General features: G+C 38.4%; 1 protein-coding gene across 9 annotated transcripts in view; it reads right to left on the minus strand.

The window, feature by feature from the left end:
• The window catches only part of nrxn1a (neurexin 1a), a 162,590-nt gene extending 142,372 nt beyond the window's left edge, over positions 1-20,218 (minus strand). For 5 of the 9 annotated variants that reach the window (XM_058406274.1, XM_058406271.1, XM_058406273.1 and 2 more), the window contains exons 1-4: positions 19,804-20,218; positions 15,701-16,954; positions 9,915-9,932; positions 8,633-8,662 (exon numbers count right to left, since the gene is read on the minus strand). In XM_058406274.1, the coding sequence (XP_058262257.1) occupies positions 8,633-8,662; positions 9,915-9,932; positions 15,701-16,412 (760 nt within the window). In that variant the 5' untranslated portion in view covers positions 16,413-16,954; positions 19,804-20,218. Of the gene's footprint in view, positions 1-7,907; positions 8,058-8,632; positions 8,663-9,914; positions 9,933-15,700; positions 16,955-19,803 lie in introns of those variants that run through there. The other 4 variants (XM_058406268.1, XM_058406270.1, XM_058406272.1 and 1 more) reach the window with 4 other exon arrangements.
• Between the last annotated feature and the right edge of the window lie 2,387 nt (positions 20,219-22,605).

The following is a 22,605-nucleotide window of genomic DNA, read 5'->3' on the forward strand; positions in this document are numbered from 1 at the left end:
ACCATCCATGCTGGATATAAGAACCATGGTAGCTTCGCTATCACTCTCTCTATTTCCTTTGGTCTCAGCTGACTATAAAAGTGTAATGTCTAGTCTTTATTTAACATTTTAGCCTCAGTATTGCCTTTGAACATTTGTTTGTCACACCCTACAAAAAGTCCACCAACCACACATAAGCTTAAAATGTCTATCAAAAACCTCAAACTTATAGAAGGTCCTACTGCTTTCTTCACAAAATCTCCATGACTACTTTTCGTCTGCTGGTTGGTGAATCTCTAAGATATATCTGAGTCTGGCCACTGCTGCTTTTAAAAAAAAATCACAGAAGCATACACATCATATCTGAAGTTTCAAACAGGGATTTTTTAATTTTTTTGCTCCACTAAATAAGACCTTTAGAGTATTGTTCACATAACATGATCCACATTCAAGAGGAAATGAGTGCATAAATACTGTACTTATGGACTGCCATGTTCCTCTACAATATTTCCGGCATTTGCTTAGAACTATTTTCAGGACGTGACGTGTCAGGATGTTAAAGTTCATATTTAAGCAAGAACTTATTGTGCATGTCGAATCAGTCTTAAAATATCTCTACCAGAAAATGCATTTTCCATCAAACCACCAGTTTCTTCACTGGTTATGTGCTCAGTTCAATGGGAGTGGAAATATAAAAACATGTGGTAGTGGTGATAAGTCGAGGAGCTTTGAAGAATTTTTCCTTAAGTTTTCATAGCGTTTCAGTTCAGCTGAGCCACCTCGGATGCAGACAGAGGTTATCGTGGACAAAAGCAGCAGAGGAAGCCTTTCAAAATCTCAAGATGTGCTTCACTTCTGCCCCACTATTACAGCATCCCAGTCCCTCCCCTCTCTCTCTCTCTCTGTCTCTCCCTCCTTCTCTCTCTCTGTTGCTAGAAGATAGAACTACTCCAATCTGAAGTGGCAGTAGGGGCTATGTCTCCTCTCCAGACCAACCCTGAGAAAATGTTCACTACAGGCCAAAGGTTTGAGAAGCACATTATAGTTTAAGCCATCTTGCATTATTAAACTGTTGATATATAAACTATGATATACACTTTGCCACCAGTCAACGCCTATTTATCTAGCTCAAGAAGAAAATATTCAGTTGTTGATATACTGTAAGATACTGATTTTCTTTAGACCCTTAAATTGAATTATTTTTAATTATTTTTAAACCTTCCAATTTAACACACATGATGTCTGGGTAGGGTTTCTGTCAAGGGTTTTCTGTAGGTTTTTACTGACTTCTCTGGTTTCTTTTTCCCTACCCAAAAACATGTAGTTAGACTAGCTACATTAAATTGTCTCTAGGTGTGGATGAGTGTATGAATGTGTAAATGGTGATGGACTTCCATCCCTTCAAGGTGAATTCCTGCCTTGAGCCCAAGACAGCCCAGATCCACCAGGTTAAATGATTACAAAAGGTGAATTGAATGACTGATTGGATAGATGGATGGATGGATGGATAATTTATCAGTCCTAACATGTAGAAATATCTGAATTTGAAACACTGGTGTTAATAATTTTGGAATGTAGTAAAATTGCAATTTAATATTTTATTTGAAATGTAACATTAAACATAAAATTAGTAATTATTAGACATTTAGTCAATGCATAAACATAATACTCCCTTTTATATCTAGAGAAAATTATTTTTTTACAACCTGGGTTTTGCTGTGTACTCATACAGTGTTGTCTGCAAAAAAACCCCAGCTAAAAATAAAAATAAACTATGATCTGGGATATGATGACATGGCTATGAAATTGGCAGAAGACTGGAGGCACTGATTCGAGGGCTCCAGTTGTTATTCAGACTTGATTTGGTTCATGGGTCCTTCTACAGTGGAAAGAAGCCTAAATTACATGACATCTCACATATTTTCCTGATTTTACCTTTTCTACTGTGATGGCCCCGATCACGAAGAGGATATGAGATAGGCCAAAAGGACCTGAGTGTATGAGAATGGTACACTGATCTATGCTATCAACACCTTGCTGGAATTGTATGTGTATGTGGTGCCAGGAGGCGTAAGGACTAGAGCTGGATCCTAGAGCCACAGCTAATTTTGGACTTCTATCATATCTAATCATTTTTTGTCCAGTCCTGTCCTCAGGGCTACCCTCTTGAGTCTGTGTCATCCCACAGCTGAGGGGAATGTGCACCAAAAGGGTATGTACATCTTATGCCTCGATCCTCATTTTGCCCACACCGCACCGAGTTTCCAGTCCATTTGTTGCCAGAGCCTTTTTGTTTTGTGCGTTTGGTTTCATCATGCACTGATTACTTGCTTTTAAGTGTTTTGCACTGTCTACTGCCTGTGTGACTACTCTCTTAGAGGGTATTAGTTCAATAAATACTTCACACTATGCTATTTGCATTCTGACTGTGAAATTACCAAGACTAGCTGCGAACACTGGTAATGGCACTCTGTCACTCTTGAATTTCAGCATACCCAAGCCTGAAGGGTGTCTGAAGATAGCCTGACCTGGTAGCAAAAATACTAGCAGCAGAAAATATCACTTGACAATTAGCTTCTTCATTTCCCCTGTCCTATATAAGGCAGTAAAAGAATGCACACATCAGCATATGCAAAATTCTCGAATAATATTTACTGCAGAAATCTACAGAGCATATGCAATGAATCCGGATGAGTCCAGAGTTTCTCATTAAACATAAATGAACCATACCACTAACCTAGAAATAATCTTATTCTGAAAGATGTCCAGCTTTCTAATTTCTATTATTTTTTATATCACCGTTTAAAAAAATGCAGTGCATTCATGTCCGGCCTAATGGGCTGTTGATGGCAGTGCTGAATTCAAATTCCATTAATACATTAAGAATGGGACTGGCATAAAGACCCAAAGTACCTTGTGGCAGCCAGTCTGACCTATTAGGAAATCAGTACATCTATCCAAATGAGAACCCTGATCCAAAAAAAACTCTGAAAGACATCAGCTGATTACCTTTTAATTTGATTATGGGAATTTAATGAGAAAATCTTTTCATTATACAATGATCAGTGCAAGATAAAGGATAATAGTGAAACTATTTTATCCATCTGCTGCCTGGTTCTTAGAAGCCTGTCTGGTTGCTCCTTGATGCGGTCAAAAAGGAAACAAATAAAAAGAAATATGGCCTTTGAGACATTAAATATCAAGCTGAAAGGGGGAAAAAAAACAGAAATAATAAGCATTACAAGCCTTAGGTTAACTGTGATATATTAACATGCAATTCCTCTCACTTAATTTGTATCCGGTGAGTGCTCCAAACATCTGGATCTGTCTTCACCTTTAAAGTGGGTGAAGCCTTAACGAGATTTCTTTTATTATTATTATTTTTAAATTAAAGTTCCCAAAGATAGAAATGTCAGTAAATATGGACACTCAGTATCTGTGCAAACATTTGTGCAAATCCAGTTATACTTTTCTTGGTGAAATCAAGCTTAAGTCATACAACCGTTTTTAATTAGAAATGCTAAGATGACAAGCCTATGAAATCAGAAGAAATGTTTTCTTTAACTTAACTGTATTAATAGGTGTAGTATTGTAGATACTTGGTTATGCCAGGTATAACTAATAAAACATATTTTTTAACACTCTGGCCATTTGGATGATTTTAGGGTTGGGTTTAGATAGAAATGCCAGCACTGTCAGCGTGGAGTTCGGCTCTGAGCATTCCTCAGTCTCAGCTACATAAGTTAATTACTGTATCCTCTCAACTAGATGTGAAAGGGACTTTTTTTTTCTTCCTGTCTAACAATATTTTCTTCCTGTCAAAAAACATGAACAAACTAGTAGCCTAATCCCTGTCCTAATGAACATCTCCTACATGTCCCATACATGACCTTGCCTTTCTGGCAAGCCTTTGAAATCACATCACACACACACACACACACAAATCAATAGTGCACTTCCTTCATATCTGTATTTGTATCTATATCTGAACATCTGTTCAGTCTGAATAAGGTATTCATGCTTGTTCCTATTCCTATGATATATAATGAAAACATTTTTGATCATTCATTATTCAAACTATGATTCAGTCTGTTTTCTGAGCCTAAGGAATGTTACAGAGAGCACACCCAATTAGTGTCTCACTGATAGAACAGCTGCTTTTGTGCTTCCAGTAACAGTGACCATCAGGAGAAAGAGCTTCTGATATAGCAGGCCTATCAATCACAAAAACTCCCTCAAAAATTATGAAATGTCATGCCTATCCAACACATAGACTGTAAGCTATAACACTTCTCCCTTTACAGAAGTTATAGTTTGTCATAATGCCTTTTTTTCATGTACTTCCTCTATGGCAGTGTGTATTGTCTTGCATTGTTTGACATGAATGAGCGCTACCTGGAGTGACTACACTTTCCTGTCTTTTACTTTGTACTGCTGTGTTTTTAATGTGTTTTTATTGGTGAGAAAGCTTGTCGTTATGCTGCGCTGCACTGCACTTGTATAATGACAATAAAAATTGATTATTAAGAGTTGGATTGTACTGAAAAAATCATGTTAAGAAGCCCATCTTCAGCAACAAGATTTCCATTTGGCACGACACCATTATAGCTCTTGTTCTTTGAACTTTCCCGTGAATGAGCAGTGAATAATGAAGGTAGGACCAGGCACTGAATAGGTGATTGATGAATAGCTGTAATACCCTGCAAAAAAAAAAAAGTGCTTTTTAACTGGAATTTGTGACCTTGTGAAGTGTGTACTACAATTAGATTAAAAAAAGTTGTTTAATCAGCACTTTTTCAAACTCTAGGTAAAGGTTTGAATTACAGGTCTTGCTAAGGTCATGCTATTCAGGGCCTTTACATCTGCAGTCAATATACCAGTATAGCGCTCACGGCATTTTCTTTTATGACCAATAAATAAATGAAACTCTTTATTTACTTGCGATTAAAAACAAATCAAGGCCACATTTTTGTGCGTAGAAGCATTTCCCCGCCTCTTGGTGACATCAGTCACATGTGAATGGATCTGACATTGGAAAGTCAGCAAAGGGCTTGGTCTTGCAGTAATTTAAGAGGCCATTCTGCCCTTGTAATTACATTAACGAGGCATCCATGGTGCAATGGCGGACATAATGGGATTTTAAATACGTATTGATCAACACGTCACGCCAGGTTTCTTTTCCTCCCTTTTTGTAATCAGGGTCATCAAGGGCAGGACCACATCTGGAAAGCTACTCCCCCCCAGAAAATAGATTCACCGTGCGCAAATTTATCATCCTTATTTAGAAAAGACAAAAAGAAATGATGTTTGTAAGACTGCGACACAAATACAAGTGAGAATTCTTGAGAAGCTACACCTTTTTAGTAGCGCTTGTCATCTAAACAGCTACAAAGAGTACAATCCTGAGGATTTGCTATAAATACCAAATACGTTGCCATTTCTTACTCCGCTTTGTCAATTACGCTTAGAGAATTCTGCTGTGAAGATGCTGCACTCGCGTCTGTGAGCCATACAGCGCCTTGAGCGGAGTTACAGCTTCAGAACCACTTCATCTACAATGGCAGCAATTAGAGGTGCCAGCCCTCTACATGCCACCCAAGTTACGACACATCTTTCATCTACCCCTGAGCAAGTTAACATAAGAACGATGGAAATACAAGCTGCAGTGAGCAGACAAGCCCAATCTGTCAGGCACATGCTTCACCTTTGCTGCTCGCTGCATATTTTAATGGAAATTTGGAGTTTATTCACCTAATGATGCATAAATCTGATGCTTTATGAATTCAGGGGCAGAGGGCAGACGCTTAAGCTGATTATTGAAGGTGACCTGTTCACATAAACTGGGAGATCGCTTTTCTGGCTAGAAGCAAGGACACTAAAAGATGACCCTCTTAAGCCTGTTTAGAGCATACCTTTGAGTCACCCAGATCTGACTCTGAAGTACAACAGCAGTAAATCATAACTACAGCATATGCTGCAAAAAAAAAAAAAAATGACCACCCTTGTATTTGCACTAACTCAGCACATTGTAAAACAGAGATTCAGTTTTGTTTTTGTGTTAAAATTAAAACAGACACTCAGACTATGAGTGTAACATTTGTGCAAATCCATTTATATTTTTTCTTGGTGAAATCAAGCGTAAGTCAGGCAACCGTTTCATTATAAATGCTAAGATGACAAGCCTACGAAATCAGAACATTCTTCTTTAACATCAAAACTCCGCTGTGTTAGTAGATGTAGTACTGTAAATGCTTGGTTATCCCAGGTATAACTAATAAAACATATTTTATAACACTCCGGCTATTTGGATTAATTTCCAAGGATATAGGCGTCACTGAAATTAGTAATAAATTATTGTTAAATTTGCTGCAGTGTCATTCTACGATTTTCATTGGGACACAAATAGAGAATTTAAAGAAAATTTAACCCACAAATAAACATTTGAAAACTCCATATCTTCAGCGACAATACATAAATAAAATAAATGATGAAAATAAAATAACTAAAACTAAAATTAAATAAGTAATTAAAATGCAATTAAATACATAAAAATTCAGTTCAATTCAATTAAAATCAGAATGACTTCATACCCAGCGAGCAGGGGCGACTAACACGCACCATTTCACTCTATTTTACACACTGATGAAGACCAATCTTCTAGAAAAAAAATCTTCTTGGAAAAAAAAAAAAATTAGCAAAACTTCAAACGGCACCACAATTGCATTCGGATGCTTTAAGGGAAGCTTTATTTTTAGACCCTACATCACCCATGGGCAGTAGAACACTGAAGACAGACTGGTGGCCTGAACATAAAGTCTAAAAGACCATGAACTCTGTATTAGCCAGCCAAAGGCAGAAGCAGCCAAGCTCAAATAAAAGACATAAAGTGCACCTACCTGCTCCACCAGGCACGGCATTTTACTCTCTCACATCCATATAAATGACATAGTTGAGATTTAGCCATGTGTGAGAGTGTGTGTTGTGCCCTAGTGCTGAGTAAAAGGCAGTGAGGTCTAGCATGCAGTGGCTCTGACGAGGGCACCCACAGTGAAAGAAAAGTGAGCAGCAGGGTCAGTAATGTGGTGACTTACCTCAGCAGGAACACGCTCTTCAACGTGGCAGTTCATTATCACATGATAAAAATAGCACCACTAAATAAAATCCATGTCAATTCTTTTTAGGATCATAAGAAGGTGGAATATTGCTAGGAAAAACTTTGGTGGAAAACCCTTACCTGCTCATAAGATGTGAAAACAAACAGTGATGCTGTACAGTATGTATTTCAGTGTGATCCTTATCCAAGTTTCACTTGGAAATTATTATTATTATTATTATTATTATTATTATTATTATTATTATTATTATTATTATTATATAGAAAACGAATCAAATTAAGCATCTAAGTTGTAAAATAGTGCATAGTATATCATTCATATACATTATCACCATTTTTATTATTTGGTGACGTTCAGTAAATCAAATTCACTAGAAACTATATATAATAGAATTTAATAATAGCACTGTATCTGTGCAATAACTGTATAAACTGTTGCCGTCAGTTGTTCACTGTTAAAACTCGCTTCTCTCACTGGTGTGTCAGTCGTGTTTATTCTAATATTATTTATTGAACAAGACAGATCTCACCCTAACCTGAAGCTGAGTGAATACCCATTTTGCATTTTCCCGTGCATCCAGGCATAAACATTTCCACAGCAGTACACACCTACCTTCCAGCCCACTGGGCATACTGTCACGACATCACACATCACACAATAAATCAGAATACCCAGGAAAATAAATAAATAAAAAAACCCACACAAAGTGTAGATGCATGTATAAAGCCACAGATACAGGAATATACATGAACAGCTTAGAGCAAGAGCTAATCATACTATGAAATATATTATGGGAAAAAAAACATTATGTACCTTTACTTTTACCTAGGATATTGACATAATGGTTCCGTGAAGAGAAATTCCAGAGATACAGGGGCGATACAAAGGAGAGGAAAGAAGCAACCGTAAGAGTCACGAACTTATGTAAGATTCAGAGAAAGGATATGAAAGGTTAACAGTTGACCTAGCTCCATGCATTAAGGGCACGGGAGAGGAGGCAGGCAGAAGAGACGGAAGCTTCCAGATGAGGAACATGCCGAGACATGATGGCGCGAGAGATGGAGGGAAAGCATGAATATTGAACAGAGAGCTAATGCTTTCCTGCTTCGCATCTTGAGAATACATGCTAGCACATTTATAAAGAACAAACAAACCCTCGAGAGATGTTCTTCAATCTCCAGCCCAACCAACATGTTCAAAGCATTATTTTTTCTCTCTTTATGAAAATGAGGTTGGCAAGCAACAATGGAATAGCAATCAGTTGCAGATGACTGAAACAGAAAAGAAATAATAAATAAACCGAAAGAAATACCACAGTAGAGGATTGAAAAGAGATAAATTAATAAATAAATTGAAAAGACCAAACCATCCATTGAGTCAGTGCCAAGCCGGAAAGAAAGCAGGCCCAGTAAATCCCTACCAGCAGTGACGCGATGTGAGGAGGAATCAGCACAAAGAGCGAGAGAGGCAGAGGAAGGATGGAGGAAAGGGTGGGGAAATGGCAGCAAAAAGGGGGGATAAAGGAATAAAACTCATACCTTGGTCGCCCATCATCAGGTGCGCAAGACCTTAAGGGAAGACAAGAGCACAGTCAGCACAGAGAACGGGATCATGTGGAAGCTTTCTGTCACATTGACATGCAGGCATCTTGTGAAAGCAGGATGCCTGTGCTGCGAGGCCCGGGGTGTGTTACAATTTCAGGGAGAGAGGGGGGGGGAGGAGGTGAGGGGGAGAGTGGCTGTGTTGGGAAGGCTAAAAAAAGAAAAAGCATTTCCTCAACCTGACGGTTGTGATGCTTTATCTGTCACATTTGAAAGGGACAAATCTATAAAAGAATATATTTCTTTTGTCAGAGATCAGACATTCCCTCCAGCTAGTCAACCCTTCCCAGAAATTTGATTATAGAATTCTGACAAATAGCAATATTATCATGACTAGACACCTGAAGATATTTATACATCCTTAAATAGGACTTACACATTCCTAGTATGTGTTATACACAGGAATAAATTAAAGTCAAATATTTTATTTCAGCAAAATACAAACATGAGCCTATCAGTCATCAAATATCTATGTCTGAAATGAAAACCAGCAGTTCCCATTTCATCCTTCACAAAAATATCACCTGTAAATTGTGCCCTTTCCTACATGCATAAAAGATTCAATACCTTCAAAGGAATGAATTACAATAGAGCACATATTTTACAAGCCTAGACTCTAAACGGAGTGTTTGAACCAACAGCCGGGAATATAAAATATGATTTGTCCCCAGTACTTACCCTCTGTCCCTGAAGCACACGATAGATTTTTTAGGAAAATTGACAGCATTTTGCTTGCTTAGGATTTCTGTAAGCATTTTCAATGGCATGCATTTGGGAGTGTACATCTCTTTGAGAACTATTGGAAGAGATAAAAACAGAGCCTCTGAATACAGAGACAGGCGCTTGGTTGGTGGAATTTGGATATATTAAGCAGGAACTAATTTTCTCTCATTCTTTTCCTCATATGTTAAAAGACACAGGACAGAGGCCAATTCCTGGGAATTCTCACCAATACCAACATTAAGCAATGGACTTAAAGCTAAAGGTGGAAGGAAATGTTTATACCTTTTACCTTCTAAGTAACCTCAGACACGGTTCCGGTCCCAAAAAGGCAAACACTGGATTCACTTACCGTCCTTGGGCCCCCATATTGATTAAAAAAAAAAATTACATTTTGCATATTTCAGAAAGAAAAGTTTGAGATATGGAAATAGAGAGAAGTATATGGCAAAGGGGACTTGAGAATGAAAAGAGAATAGAAGTGTGTAGGTGTACCCACCTCCAACGTAGACCTCTTCTGGAGGATCGGCCGAGGCGTGGAGAGAAAGAGGAAGACATTGATTAAGAGGCATGCAGGCTAGAAGGTGGCCCACCCTTGAGGACTACCGAAGCTACATGCGTCTTATCATCCTGCGCAAATGCCTAAGCCAAAACAAATGCTGCCATGGAGGATAAACCACGAGATCTCATTTCATTGAAGTCTCCAATATCCGATTCTAGCTTTGAATAAGGTCCAGACTCTTAACTGTCATTAGTGTATTGAACTTGATGAACATTCAACCAGGGAGACTTTTTTTTTTCATTGCTTGCCCAATTAGAGTTTGTCTGTTGAAATACTCTTGCTTCTTCCTGTTGTGTCCTTTTTGCTATTCCCATACTTCCTCCCATCAGCAGCTGGGCCCCATTAGCAGTAGGGAATGTGCTCTGCTGTCTTTGCACCCGTGTGCATAATAACACTGCTTTCACACCAAGGAAGTTCCCCACTTTGATATAAATGTAGAAATTCAAAACAAACACATGCCAAACATCAAATAAGTCTTCCTGGTTGAAATAATTTTGGTAAAAAATAAAAATAAAAAATCTTAGTGAATGAATATTTCTAATGCAAATTAATCATGTATTGACACTGTAATATTTCGGAGAGCATGCACAAACATGCAAGAAGTTAAAGACCTGAATGCAAAACGAGAGTGATCAATTTGTGACGATTAACCCCTAATATTACAGAATGAATTCAAAAACCCTCTCACTCTAAGTGCAGATTTCACGCATAATAAACTGGAATCAAGTTATATGAAGTAATTCACGTTTATTCAAGATACATTTGTAAAAAAATACGGGGTTGAAAGCAAATCTGGCAAATCTAAAAGCAGTACATTCTAAATGATTTCTAGAGATTAATTTGCTTAGTCGTAAGCCATGCAGCAGTTAGATTTTAAAATAATAAATAAAAAAGGTGATGCAGCATACACCTACTGAGAGAAAACAAATCTGGTCAGTCAGGTCAGTAATAATAAAATGTACAGTACCTGCACTGTGATGGATTACTCCATATAGTCACCATAAGAATTAATGACTATGTATTCTGACTATATTTAACTTTCCTTCTCTAAAGAAAAGTACATTACCTTGAGAATAGAGACAGTCATGCTTTCTTTCAACACAAACCACTCTTTCCTTGGGCCAGCCTGATTCTGGGCAGCCCCTGCGATCCAAGTCTCCCTAAAATGCCACGTCTATCATCTCATAGTGTTTTTGAAAGCATCCAGGCCTACCTCTGTTGTTTTGCATCTCAAGGGGAACAATGACCCAAAACTTACCGCCGCAGTCTGCTCCTCTCGACCAAATACAAATTGCATGCACCACAACTGCCACTAGAACAAAAATGCTGATGAATAAATGAATAATCAAGAACATAAAAGGTGCCATGGCGTAAATAATGGCAAAGAAAATTTAAGCTGTTTAGGTGCTGCAGTGCAGGATGGTGTATGTTTTCGCAGACCTACTCCTAAGGTGTCCCCTCGTGACAGAGATTTTGAATAATGAGAATATCTTTGCACACTGACAATTGAATAATCGTTTTGCGATGAATGATGCGTTCAAATTTAGGAAAAGGAATGCTACACAGCTGAACACAGAGCACTAATAAACCAGACTTCCTTTACAGTGTGCATTATTGATTTTAGGTTTGCATCCACCCTATGCCTCGACCACTACTACCTAAGTGGGGCCATTATCTCTTTTACAATACGTGCATATAGCGTATAGTACATTGCTAATCCTATTTTCACTTGCATCTATATTAAAGAGAACAGCAGTTCCTCTCTAAACCTATGTGGCAGGTCTGCGCTGGCTTGACTAGCATATTAGGATTATGTAGCTTCGCTCTAGAACTGCAGAATCCAAACAGAGACGTGTAGGCTCTCATCATCCTGACAGCTTGTTTTGAGTGCTGTCTATGCAAAGTGCTGTGATTTTAGGCTAAAGGACAAGATTTATACACAAAGAGCACAAACATACACAGTGGCTCCAGTGTGGTTATGTGCTTGAGCAGGCATGGTGTAAACACTTTGTGACGCATGGCCATACAATGCCTTGTGTAAGTGACTACAGCTTCTCGATTATGTGTGTTTTTCAGACTGTCAGAGTGTGTTATTCTCAAACATACATACCCACTGTATGTAGCCCCCCTAAGGGCAAGACATTCTGTTACTGAAATAACTACTGCTACACTTTATCGGTTGTTGGCTCAGTGGATAAGGCTCTGGACTGGTCCGAATCATGGCACTGCCAAGCTGCCACTGTTGGGTCCTTGAGCAATACTCTTAACCCTCATCTACTCAACTGAAGTAAATTTACTTGAGTAAATGTACATGAACGTTCAAGCTAAGGCAACTATAAGCCATTGCTCCAATAAATATACTGTACCTATTAGTCTTTTACTAATATCGTTAGATCCATATAAATAACCAGATTACAACCACATACTACTGTGTTTTCACTCATTATAGTACCAGAAACCAGAGTAGAACTATGAACACAAACCACAACTACTCATCAAAAACACCCCCAAAATATAAAACCTTTGCTGTAATTGACTGATAGCCATTTTCATCCAACAACTAATCTAATCCGATGTGAAGCCATTCATGTGAAGGTGTTTACAGTGTGTTCTCTAATACCCTCGTTCTGTATCACTGAGAGATTAGAGAGGCTTAGTCTGTGTGCTTTAGATACCGACTTAAGAGAAATCTCTATCTGCTATATATCTGTCTGACTGCAAATCAAAGTAGTCAGTGGATAACGTTTAACATCACTGACAACGTGTTTGAAAATATTGCAATATTAATAATACAGAATTAACCTCTAATTAGTACTTTTGGATATAACAAGATGCTAATATTTACTAGTTTCACTCTGATCCAAGTTGCATTTGTCTTGAGAGCATAAATATTTATTCGGTAGTGTTTATTTCGCGGATCACTGAGCACTCATGGTTAAGACTTTAGACTACTAAAAGGTTGCGAGTTCAGATTCCAGCACCACTACGTGGCCCACGGTTCAGTCTGAGAGCAAGGCTTTTAACCCTCAAATGCTCAGTTGATTTGGAGTTGGATAAAAATGTTAGCTAAATACGTCAGTCTAACCACTATGATTAAGTCAAGGAATGCCTTCAAAGCGTGCACTCTTGACATCTCTCTATTTAAAAGATGCCAAATCTCTGAGCTGGAGATACCTCAAATGGGATTTATATACAGAGTGAAATAACCTTTAAATTGGGCCGGTCTCATTGCACAAGTGCACAGTTGCTCCAATCCTTAAATAAGCACAAACAACTGAGCTTATGTAGCCTTAAAATATGACATATTACCTGTCCAAATCTGCAAAACCGTCATAAAACAAAGCAGATAAGAGCTAAATGATCAAACTGCTGCCTGTACAAATAATCACTGGTTAAACTATTCACAACCAAATGCTCTGTGCATATCAAACAATGCAGCTTTCTAACAGCCTTCTCAAACACACAATTTACACATTAGATGAATAAAATGTACTGATGAGAGGCCGCTGATATGCCCATACAATATATAACTTTATAGCTATTACATCTGAATAAGAAAGAAGTGAAAAGCATAAATAGTAGTCGTTAATCATAAACAAATGTCCTAATAAACCCCTTGTTCCCGGCATTCCCAGCAGTGCTAAAAAATATCTTATTAAGTGTAGTACTGTTATTCTTTGCAGTGTGGGCTGTCTCTCCCACTGAGAGCCCAACACCTGCCTCACTAAAGAATATCATTACCACAACTGCCTGTCGAGAGCATGACTGAGCATTTGTACATTGAGAACGGAAACATTAAATCCACACACCACCCATTTTCTTCTGTAGCGTGCACAGAACCAGCCAATCCACCTGGTGGCTATTGAATGATGCCTTTGCCTATAAGGGTGAAAACCATCATTACTCTATAGGAGGTGGAGGAAACAGAGGCTCTCTCCTGCTTCTCCCTCAGCTCAAGGCCCTTGCATCAATAATTAATAACCAAAGGAAGGACAGAATAAGGATAGAGATGCATTAAAAGACATAGAGTCATTTAATGAATGTTTTACTCCTGCATTTTTGGCACTAGAAATTAAGTTATAATGCATTTCTGTTCTCTTTCCTAGCTTGAAAAGTATGCTAACAATAGCAACGATGGCCCATACTATTCATATCTTGTACAAGATAAAGGAAAAGGTGATGCTATTATTATGGTTCTTTGGCATCATCTAAGCCAATCTTTCAATCTGTAATGAGGTATGATACTAATATTCTGAGAGCTCTTGGTGTGCCATTAACTGAGGCATTTGCATTTCAACTTGAAGCTTTAAAACATAGCTTAATGACACTGAAATATCTCTTAAATTAAATCATCGCCCTACTCTTTAACGATTCATTCATACTTACTCATTCAGTACTAAAAGCAGCCACTATTGTCAGCCATATGGATCTCTCTTTGCATTACGCAAAGACCAAATGCTGGGTCTCGAAAAAGCAAATCTGAATTATTTTGTGAATCATGACTATACAGTCGGTCTCAAGGTAGCTAGTGTGCTGTGTACAAAATGCTTATGTGTCATCCCACATTGTGTGTCACAGTGTGGAATGCAAATTTTCCCTAACACACCCAATTTCACCAGCACATCCTCCCTTTATTATGCTGATGAAGATCCAGTACCATGCTGAGAGCTCAAAATACCCTTTACAGAAACACTAAATTGTACTTTCATCTTTACTCAACAATCCTTTCAGAGAAAAAGCGCATGTACAGTCCCCATTCTGGATTACTAGGCCAAAATTTACTCTGTGGGTATGTAGTTTCCTTGGCAACATGGCATGTCGCAAGCCTGAGACGCAACCGACATGGAAGCCATCAACAGAGAGGATTGCCCAAACAGAAAAACAGAAGATGGAACAAATTTCAAAAGTGTAATTAGAAGCCAAAGAGGGAAGATAACTGGACGCCAACCAGAAGAGCCTAAAAGCACTGAAATGTCTACAGAGAAGTTAACCACAATAATAATAACAACAACCAAAGGAGGAACAGAATAAGGATAGAGATGAGTTAAAAGACATGGAGTCATTTTATGAATGTTTTACTGCTTTAATCTTTGTCACTGGATAATGTTATATTGTTTTTTTCTGTTCTCTTTCCCAGCTTTAAAACTTTATTCTAACAATAGTCATGACGGTTCTATTCTACTAATACTCCAGTATATACTTCAATCATTTCACTGCATCAACTTTTCTTTGGATTTATATGCACTGTGAGTGACAAATGCTCACTAGTGTGTGTGATACTGAGGGATTATTTCCACCGTAACTTCATATTTCCTAGACAAAACAACCCCTTGTTTAAGTTGATTATGTCTGTCATATTTTGTCAGTTTTGATATAAGCTGCTAAATATTCATTTCCATATACCAGATCTATGTGCAACATTCCGTTATCAAATTCTAAGAATCATTGCTAATCAATTTGATATTATCGTCTTAAGATGTATAAACACTCTGCAGAAGCTGTAGCAACAAAAATGCTTATTGCTCTTAACAATGGTCTTTAGTGCTAATCTAAACATGTGATGTAACATGACCAATGGCCACAGTGGAGGCCTGAAACAAACATGATGTAGCATGCACTTCTGTCAGAGGTACTAGTGCAAATGTATTAAAAAGAAAAATCAAGGAAAAGGCTATGTTGGGGGGAAATAAAAGACATTTCAACAATATAACAATGGCTCTTACCTTCACTGCAGTCTTTCCCCTGGAATCCTGTTTCGGAGCAGTCACAGATGGGTTCGTCGTTGACAATGCTGCACACTCCTCCATTCAGGCAAACATGGTCTGCTTCACAAATGTCACTGTTGATCCCCTCACTACCAATTATCGTCGGCTCCGAACCGTTCACCTTCAAATTGGTTATCCATCCTTTGTATGGAACCTGATCTTTGATGGACGCAGACGTGAGCCGCAAGGCTACCGATCGCAGTTCGGGAGGTATCCCCCCTAAGAATAAATGACTGAAAACAGTCATGTCCCTTCTTTTAGACTTCACTTCCACCCACTTGATTTCTTCATCCACAATTAAAGTGGTGTTTTTGAAATTCCTGCGCACCGTAACCGCATGCCAGCGGCTGTCATTGACCGCAGTATCGGACAGTACAGTGGCGGGCTCGGCGCAGAAGATTGAGAAGCGCAGACTGAGTCTACCGTTATGAAGCAGAAGTTCCAAGAAGTCACAGAATCCCTCGTCGTCAAAGTACACTAAAAGTCCATGTGAGCTTTTTGTTTTCATGTTGAAACTCATCTCGCTTTCACAGCAAGCATTCCACATCGGAAACCTCGCCCACTGGCCTTCAGCACCAGTGAACTCCATGCTAGCCCCTATGTCAACCAGGCAACAAACCAGCAGGCCTATCCAAATTATATGCACACTGCTGCGCATAGAGAAGATCATGGTGAATTCAAAAAAGTGATAACAAGACTAATCTAAAATGGTAGAGAATTAATTGTTTTAGATTTACAGTCTTAAAACAGAAATGGGTTCTTTGTGACAGCTACAAATTCGGGCTAATTTTCCTTTACTCATTGTTCTCCAAAAAAAAAAAAAAAATAGAAGGCCTAAACGTTTTGGCCTAATCGTAATGAAGGTAAACAGCGTAGCTTGAGTATCAGCTAATGTAATCAATGTGGAAAATATTCAGCTAAAATATGAACAATCCTAAATAAATCTACTAAAAATGTAGGCAGATTTAAAATTCCTTCAATGGAATATAGGTATCCATCACATGAAGTCACATATATACACGGCGCTTTCAAGTAAATTAGGCCACCGTGGGTCATATGATTAGATTAACTAATAGTCATTGTGTTGGCCAAGTATCATGCAGATAAGAAAAAGGAAACTTCTCAAAGTGAGGTTAAAATGCAGGCCCCTGTAGGGCCTTCAGTGCTCACAATCTCTCTAATCACATCCAGTTTGTCATACTGATCCGCAATCTGAAAAGAATAAGAAACAATCTTCTTAAAATTAATTCTTGAAATTAAAACAAAGAATATTGATGACACAAGTATGACAGAAACATACAGGATAACAGCACAGTACTTGAAATTAAATAACGTGTGACAAGCAAAGTGATAAATAATGACCAGACAACTTTTAGGTGATTTATTGAATAAAATAAAATCTTATTTTATAAATAGTTTAACCCATGAAGTTTAACCCATTAAATTGTAGTGTCAGTATGGGCTGCTGAGTCTATATCTCTACCACCCATTTTACACAACATACCGTACACTCTACAGTCTACACTTTACACCCCACAGTCTATACCCTACACTCTACACCCCACAGTCTATACCCTACACTCTACACCCCACAGTCTATACCCTACACTCTACAGTCTTCACCCTACAGTCTATACCCTACACTCTACAGACTACACCCTACAATCTGTACTCTACACCCTACACCCCACAGTCTATACTCTACACCCCACAGTCTGTTTTCTACACTCTACACCCTACAGTCTATATCATATACTCTAACACCCTACAGTCTATACTCTACACTCTTCACTCTACAGTCTATATCCTACATGCTACACCTTACAGTCTATACTCTACACTCTTCGCCACACACTCTATATCCTACATGCTACACCTTACAGTCTATACTCTACAATCTTCACCACACACTCTACACCCCAGTCTATATTCACCCAACAATCTATTCCCTTCAACCCACAGTCTATATTCTATACACTTCACCGCACAATCTATCCCATACACCCCACAGTCAGTGCCCAAGTCTAACCCACCTATACCCTATAATCTATATTCAACCATCTCTACTCCACAGCCCATAAACCACAATCTACAGACCACAGTCTATCCCACAGCCTATACCCCACGGTTTATGTACCACATTCTACATCCCACAGTCTACATCCTATTGTCTTATAGCTCTCAGAATTTATCCCTCACAATCTATACACTATGCTCTATTTCCTACAGTCAACCCAAGGTCTATACTCTACAGTCTATACCTTCTGATTATACATATACAGGTTTTTAAGAAATTTATAAAGATACACAAGAATTTCACACCTTATGTGATAAAACCAGCTAGGACAACTATTCATGAAAACATTACTCATGTGTTTGAAATGAAATATTCCTATACTTTATTTTACCCTCGCATATATTGTATAGTGTGTTGTATGCAGTTTAGTAATACACAATCCAGCATACAGTTTGGTAAATCATTTGGTATTCTTTGGTCATTCCTTTAGCTCCTTTGGTCGTTCCATCAGCTTCCATTTAACACAGCTTTTTAATATTGCCTACCTAGTTAATATAACTTTGTGTAGTCACTTTTATATGAGTTCATTGTAATATGTAGAGCATGTAACTGCTTGAACCTGTTTAAATGACAGCAAATAGTCAATATTGCCAAAGAGGAAAAAAATGGGCACGAATGTGTTAGCCCCCTGTGCAATTATCCTCAGCATGGCATTTAATGAGAGATTCCAAATGCGTCACTGCTACGTCTCTCTCTCTCTCTCTCTCTCTCTCTCTCTCACGGAAAAATCCACTAGTGAAAAGGAAAAAAGCGAGATAAACTCCAGGGGCTTTAAGCCATACAGGTTGCTTAGAGACTCTGCATCACCTTTAACTTAGTGCCTGTAAGTTCCTCACGCGTTATTGTGGAAAAAAGATTTAGACAGAAGTACAGGCTGGAATCAGTGAATATTTCTATATTAATGTAGGCTACTAAATAGTATATTAGAAAAGAGTACGCCACCTCTGGTAACTATGGTAACCTCTAGTGGCGCACTGTATTGTCTGCTATTTAGTATGGCAGTATATATATACTGTTTGAAACAGCTTAAGCTAGATGTTTTTAATTGATTACATTTTGCGTCATATTTTATGTGTGCTATGGTCAAAGTTGGACATCAACCTTTTGGACGTAACATAACACACGTTTGTGTATGCGCGCGCGCGTGTGTGTTTGTCTCCCCGTTTAAGTCCCGCATAACGGCACCGCATGCTGTCCTGCCCTCGGGCTGTCCGTCAACGCCTCCCGGCCAATCATTACACGCTTTAATTCCCGTGTGTACTGTGTCAGGTTTACACGGCGGCTGTTTAGCGAGATCAGAGTCCAGTCTTTCCGATGGCCCTCATAAAGCATAGGACGCGCCATTAGTCACTCACGAGACGACTTAACTCTGAAACAGCAGTACTTTCCCTGCACTGGCTCTGAAGTGCCTTATATGTGCAGGATTTAATGTGTCTGATTAAATGAAACAAACGGAGCGGAGCGTTTTCCTCGAAAAATCAGAACGGAAATGCCTGTCATCTAAAATTCCCACTGAATTGCGTCATGCACACATTATGAAGCATCTTTAAAACATAACCTCTATACAGATCATAATTACACATTGTAAATTGTGTCAAATAAGAATCAGAGTTTGAAAGTGAAAGGCTTTGATTTGAAACAGTGCAGGTGGATTAGTCACATCTACATCTCGGAGTGAAAGAGAGTGCTTTCAGCCTGCCTGTGTCTGGGAGCTGCTGCTGTACGATAGATACCAAATGATGGAGACCAGGAAATATATGGCTTCGTCAATTAATGCGCAAAATTACACATGTCGGCCGTAAAAACCCTCTGTAGAGTGGAGATTACAATACAACCTAGCAGTTAATAAAACACAGCTCTGACACTACTCAGCCATGCATTTGTCTGGATGAAGATCGGAGACGAAATTTCTCCGGAGAAAGCACAGTGCTGCACAAACAACTGCACACGACCTGAGACCAATGCAAACGGAAGTGCTCTTTACCTTGAGACAAAGTCCATCGTGTGATCCTTTGATCGGCCAGCTTCACCGACGATGCGTGTAGGTTTCCGCATCAATTTGGATTTTGTTTGTTTGTTTTGTTTTGTTTTTTTTTTGTTTGTTTGGTTTTTTTTTATTTGGCAAAAATAGACCACAGCCTCGGTAACGCAAAAGAAATCAGAGAGGCGCAATTTCTGTATGCGGATCCCCCTAAAAGTGCCGATGGATTTAAAAATTCAGAGCCAATAATACCGCATGCAAATAGTGTACCAAGCAGTTCATTCTACCGCCCGAACTGTACAAAATTATTTACACTTCGCACGGATGTAGAAAAGAGAAGAGCCCGCACGGTGTTTTGCGGTCGAGGTGTTTTCTCAGCCGAGCTTCGCCAGGCACCGTCAGCACCCGGAGACATGCAGTCACGTGATCTGCTCCATTAGAGTTCTGACGGAGGTGGGCGGGGTCGGAAAGCTGGGAGGGGCGTGGTTGCTGCAGCACCACGGACAGCGCCGAGAATATCGTCTACCAGCTCAGGCGTGTCCAGTGTTTCATCGTTTTTTTTCTCATTATCCTGTTTTTGCAGAACGATGAATTGGGGTGTAGAGTGGGGAAAAAACTTGTTATTAGAAAAAAAAAAATCATAATGTTTGAGTTACCTAGCAAAAAAAGTGAACAGTACAGTGTGAGTTTAATTAGGGGCCTCTACAGGAGCTGCCGTGATATGCAACTAAATGTCTGGCATAGTAAAGAGTTGAAAATGTTTTAGTGGAAATCAATTGAGGTCATTATGCAGGGAAGGTCTGACTGTCAGGTGCAACTATTCACCTCTTATCTTTTTACATATCAATACATGCTTTATGGTGCATGAGGTCCTTGTTTCTTTAGTTCTGCTGTAAGATTTCATTGTTTCTATAGACACACAAGCAAGATTCTAGTTACAAACGACCAGAGAAAGACGGGGAAAACCTAAAAAAGGTGATAAAGCATGTTTTAGTAATACATATCAGTTCACAAAATGTTTTGATTCTAATTTAAAGTCCACTTAAAGCAGCACATACATGGCCATAAAATATAGTATTTCACAGTTTTGCCTTTTTATATATAATTTGAATTAATTATTGATTAAAGCCAATTCTGTGCCTATTCTGTGCCGATATTGTTTGGACCATAAATATTCATTCCCTGTCACAGTACACATGGGAATTAAAGCATGACATGATTGGTTGAAAGGCGGTGATGAATAGAAGAGAACTGCTAATGAAAACATGTTCAACTGTTTAAATATGATTATGATACACTTGATCAAACAAGCTTGGCTACCTACCTTTGTCTTCTAAAAGGATAAATAAGTGTCTCAAATCTCTTGGAGAAACAACAGGCTGTATTATCAGACTCAGTTAGTTTACTCAGCTGTTTAAATGTGCCTAAGAGCTTCATTTTGCTGGTTTTGCTATTAGCTGCCATTATACTCATTGTGCCTAAAACAACATTCTATTCATGAGACCTAGAGATTACAGTAGTCATATAGAAAAGGAGAAAAAACTAGAAGAAATCAGCACCCAGGTTTACTAGTGCATATATGTTCATACAATATATGTAATTATCTTAATCTAATGGCTTTTTGTTACCTAAACTCCAGCCAGTAACTGGAGTAAAAGAAAACAAACCAGTCTCAAAATATTATCACAATAAAATAGATGTCTAGCTTCACCATGGCAAGTTGTACTTCTCCTATTACACTGCCACGGTTTTGCAGTGTATTTAGGTCTGAGCTTCACAACGTACATGAGAGAGAATCCTTAACAAGTTTGATAATTATAAAAGCATGATGCCTAGTGAGACATCCCGGCAGACAGCCCCTTCATTTCCCTGCTGTTTAATTATCTCCAAAACAGTGTTTCATTCCAAAACATGCCCTTTGTTCGCAATATCATGTTGTAATGTAGGGGATTTGTGTCTTGGATATGGCATATATAATTGCAGTGATCATGTATTCCTGGTTCTGCATTAAAATCATGCCACTTAACATTGCTTAATGAAAGACAGCCGACAAATGAAACATTTTTCATGTGTTCAGTCTTTAGATGGAAAGTAACACCAGATTCGGCCTTGTTCTCTGCCTATATTTAACTCTGCCTTTATTTATTAGAAATATCTTTACTTTAAGTACACCAAATAAGAATGAAGGACGGATGAATGTATCTGCTTCTGATGAATTTCACTTTAGACTTTAGAAATATAGTACATTCTCTTTCACTTCTGAGGGACTTTTGTGTGATTCATCGCTTCACATCTGAAAACACTTTTATTAGCAGCACCTGCAAATTTCCTTACACAATAGAACCCTGTTAACTTTTCCTCCATACTACCTTCTATAACATTTTATACACTGCTCATTAAAATAGATCACATTCATTTGACTTAGAAAACAGTCCTAAGACTTAGGACTTAGAAAGAAGAATTTAGAAAGCAGGGAATATCATATTAATATATTAAAAATATCATATTTTTATATATTTTTTAATTGTGGGAAAACAAAATCTCTCAAAGTTTTTTTCTATGTTATTTTGATAACAAATAGTGTTTAAGACACCTGTTTGCTAAGTCTTTGGCAATATTATTGGGAATATGTGGCAAACTGATCTCACTAGGAACATAGGAATTACAGCATGGGATGATTGGTTAAGATGCAATAATGTACAGGAAGCATGTATAATTGTTTTATATGTGATTATGACACACTCAGCCAAACATGCTTCGGTTGCCTAGCTTTGTTGTCTAAAAAGAAAAGGTGTCTCAAATTTC

Source organism: Hemibagrus wyckioides, linkage group LG13 (genome assembly GCF_019097595.1).
Source record: "Hemibagrus wyckioides isolate EC202008001 linkage group LG13, SWU_Hwy_1.0, whole genome shotgun sequence".
In the NCBI taxonomy this organism is placed as follows: Eukaryota; Metazoa; Chordata; class Actinopteri; order Siluriformes; family Bagridae; genus Hemibagrus; species Hemibagrus wyckioides.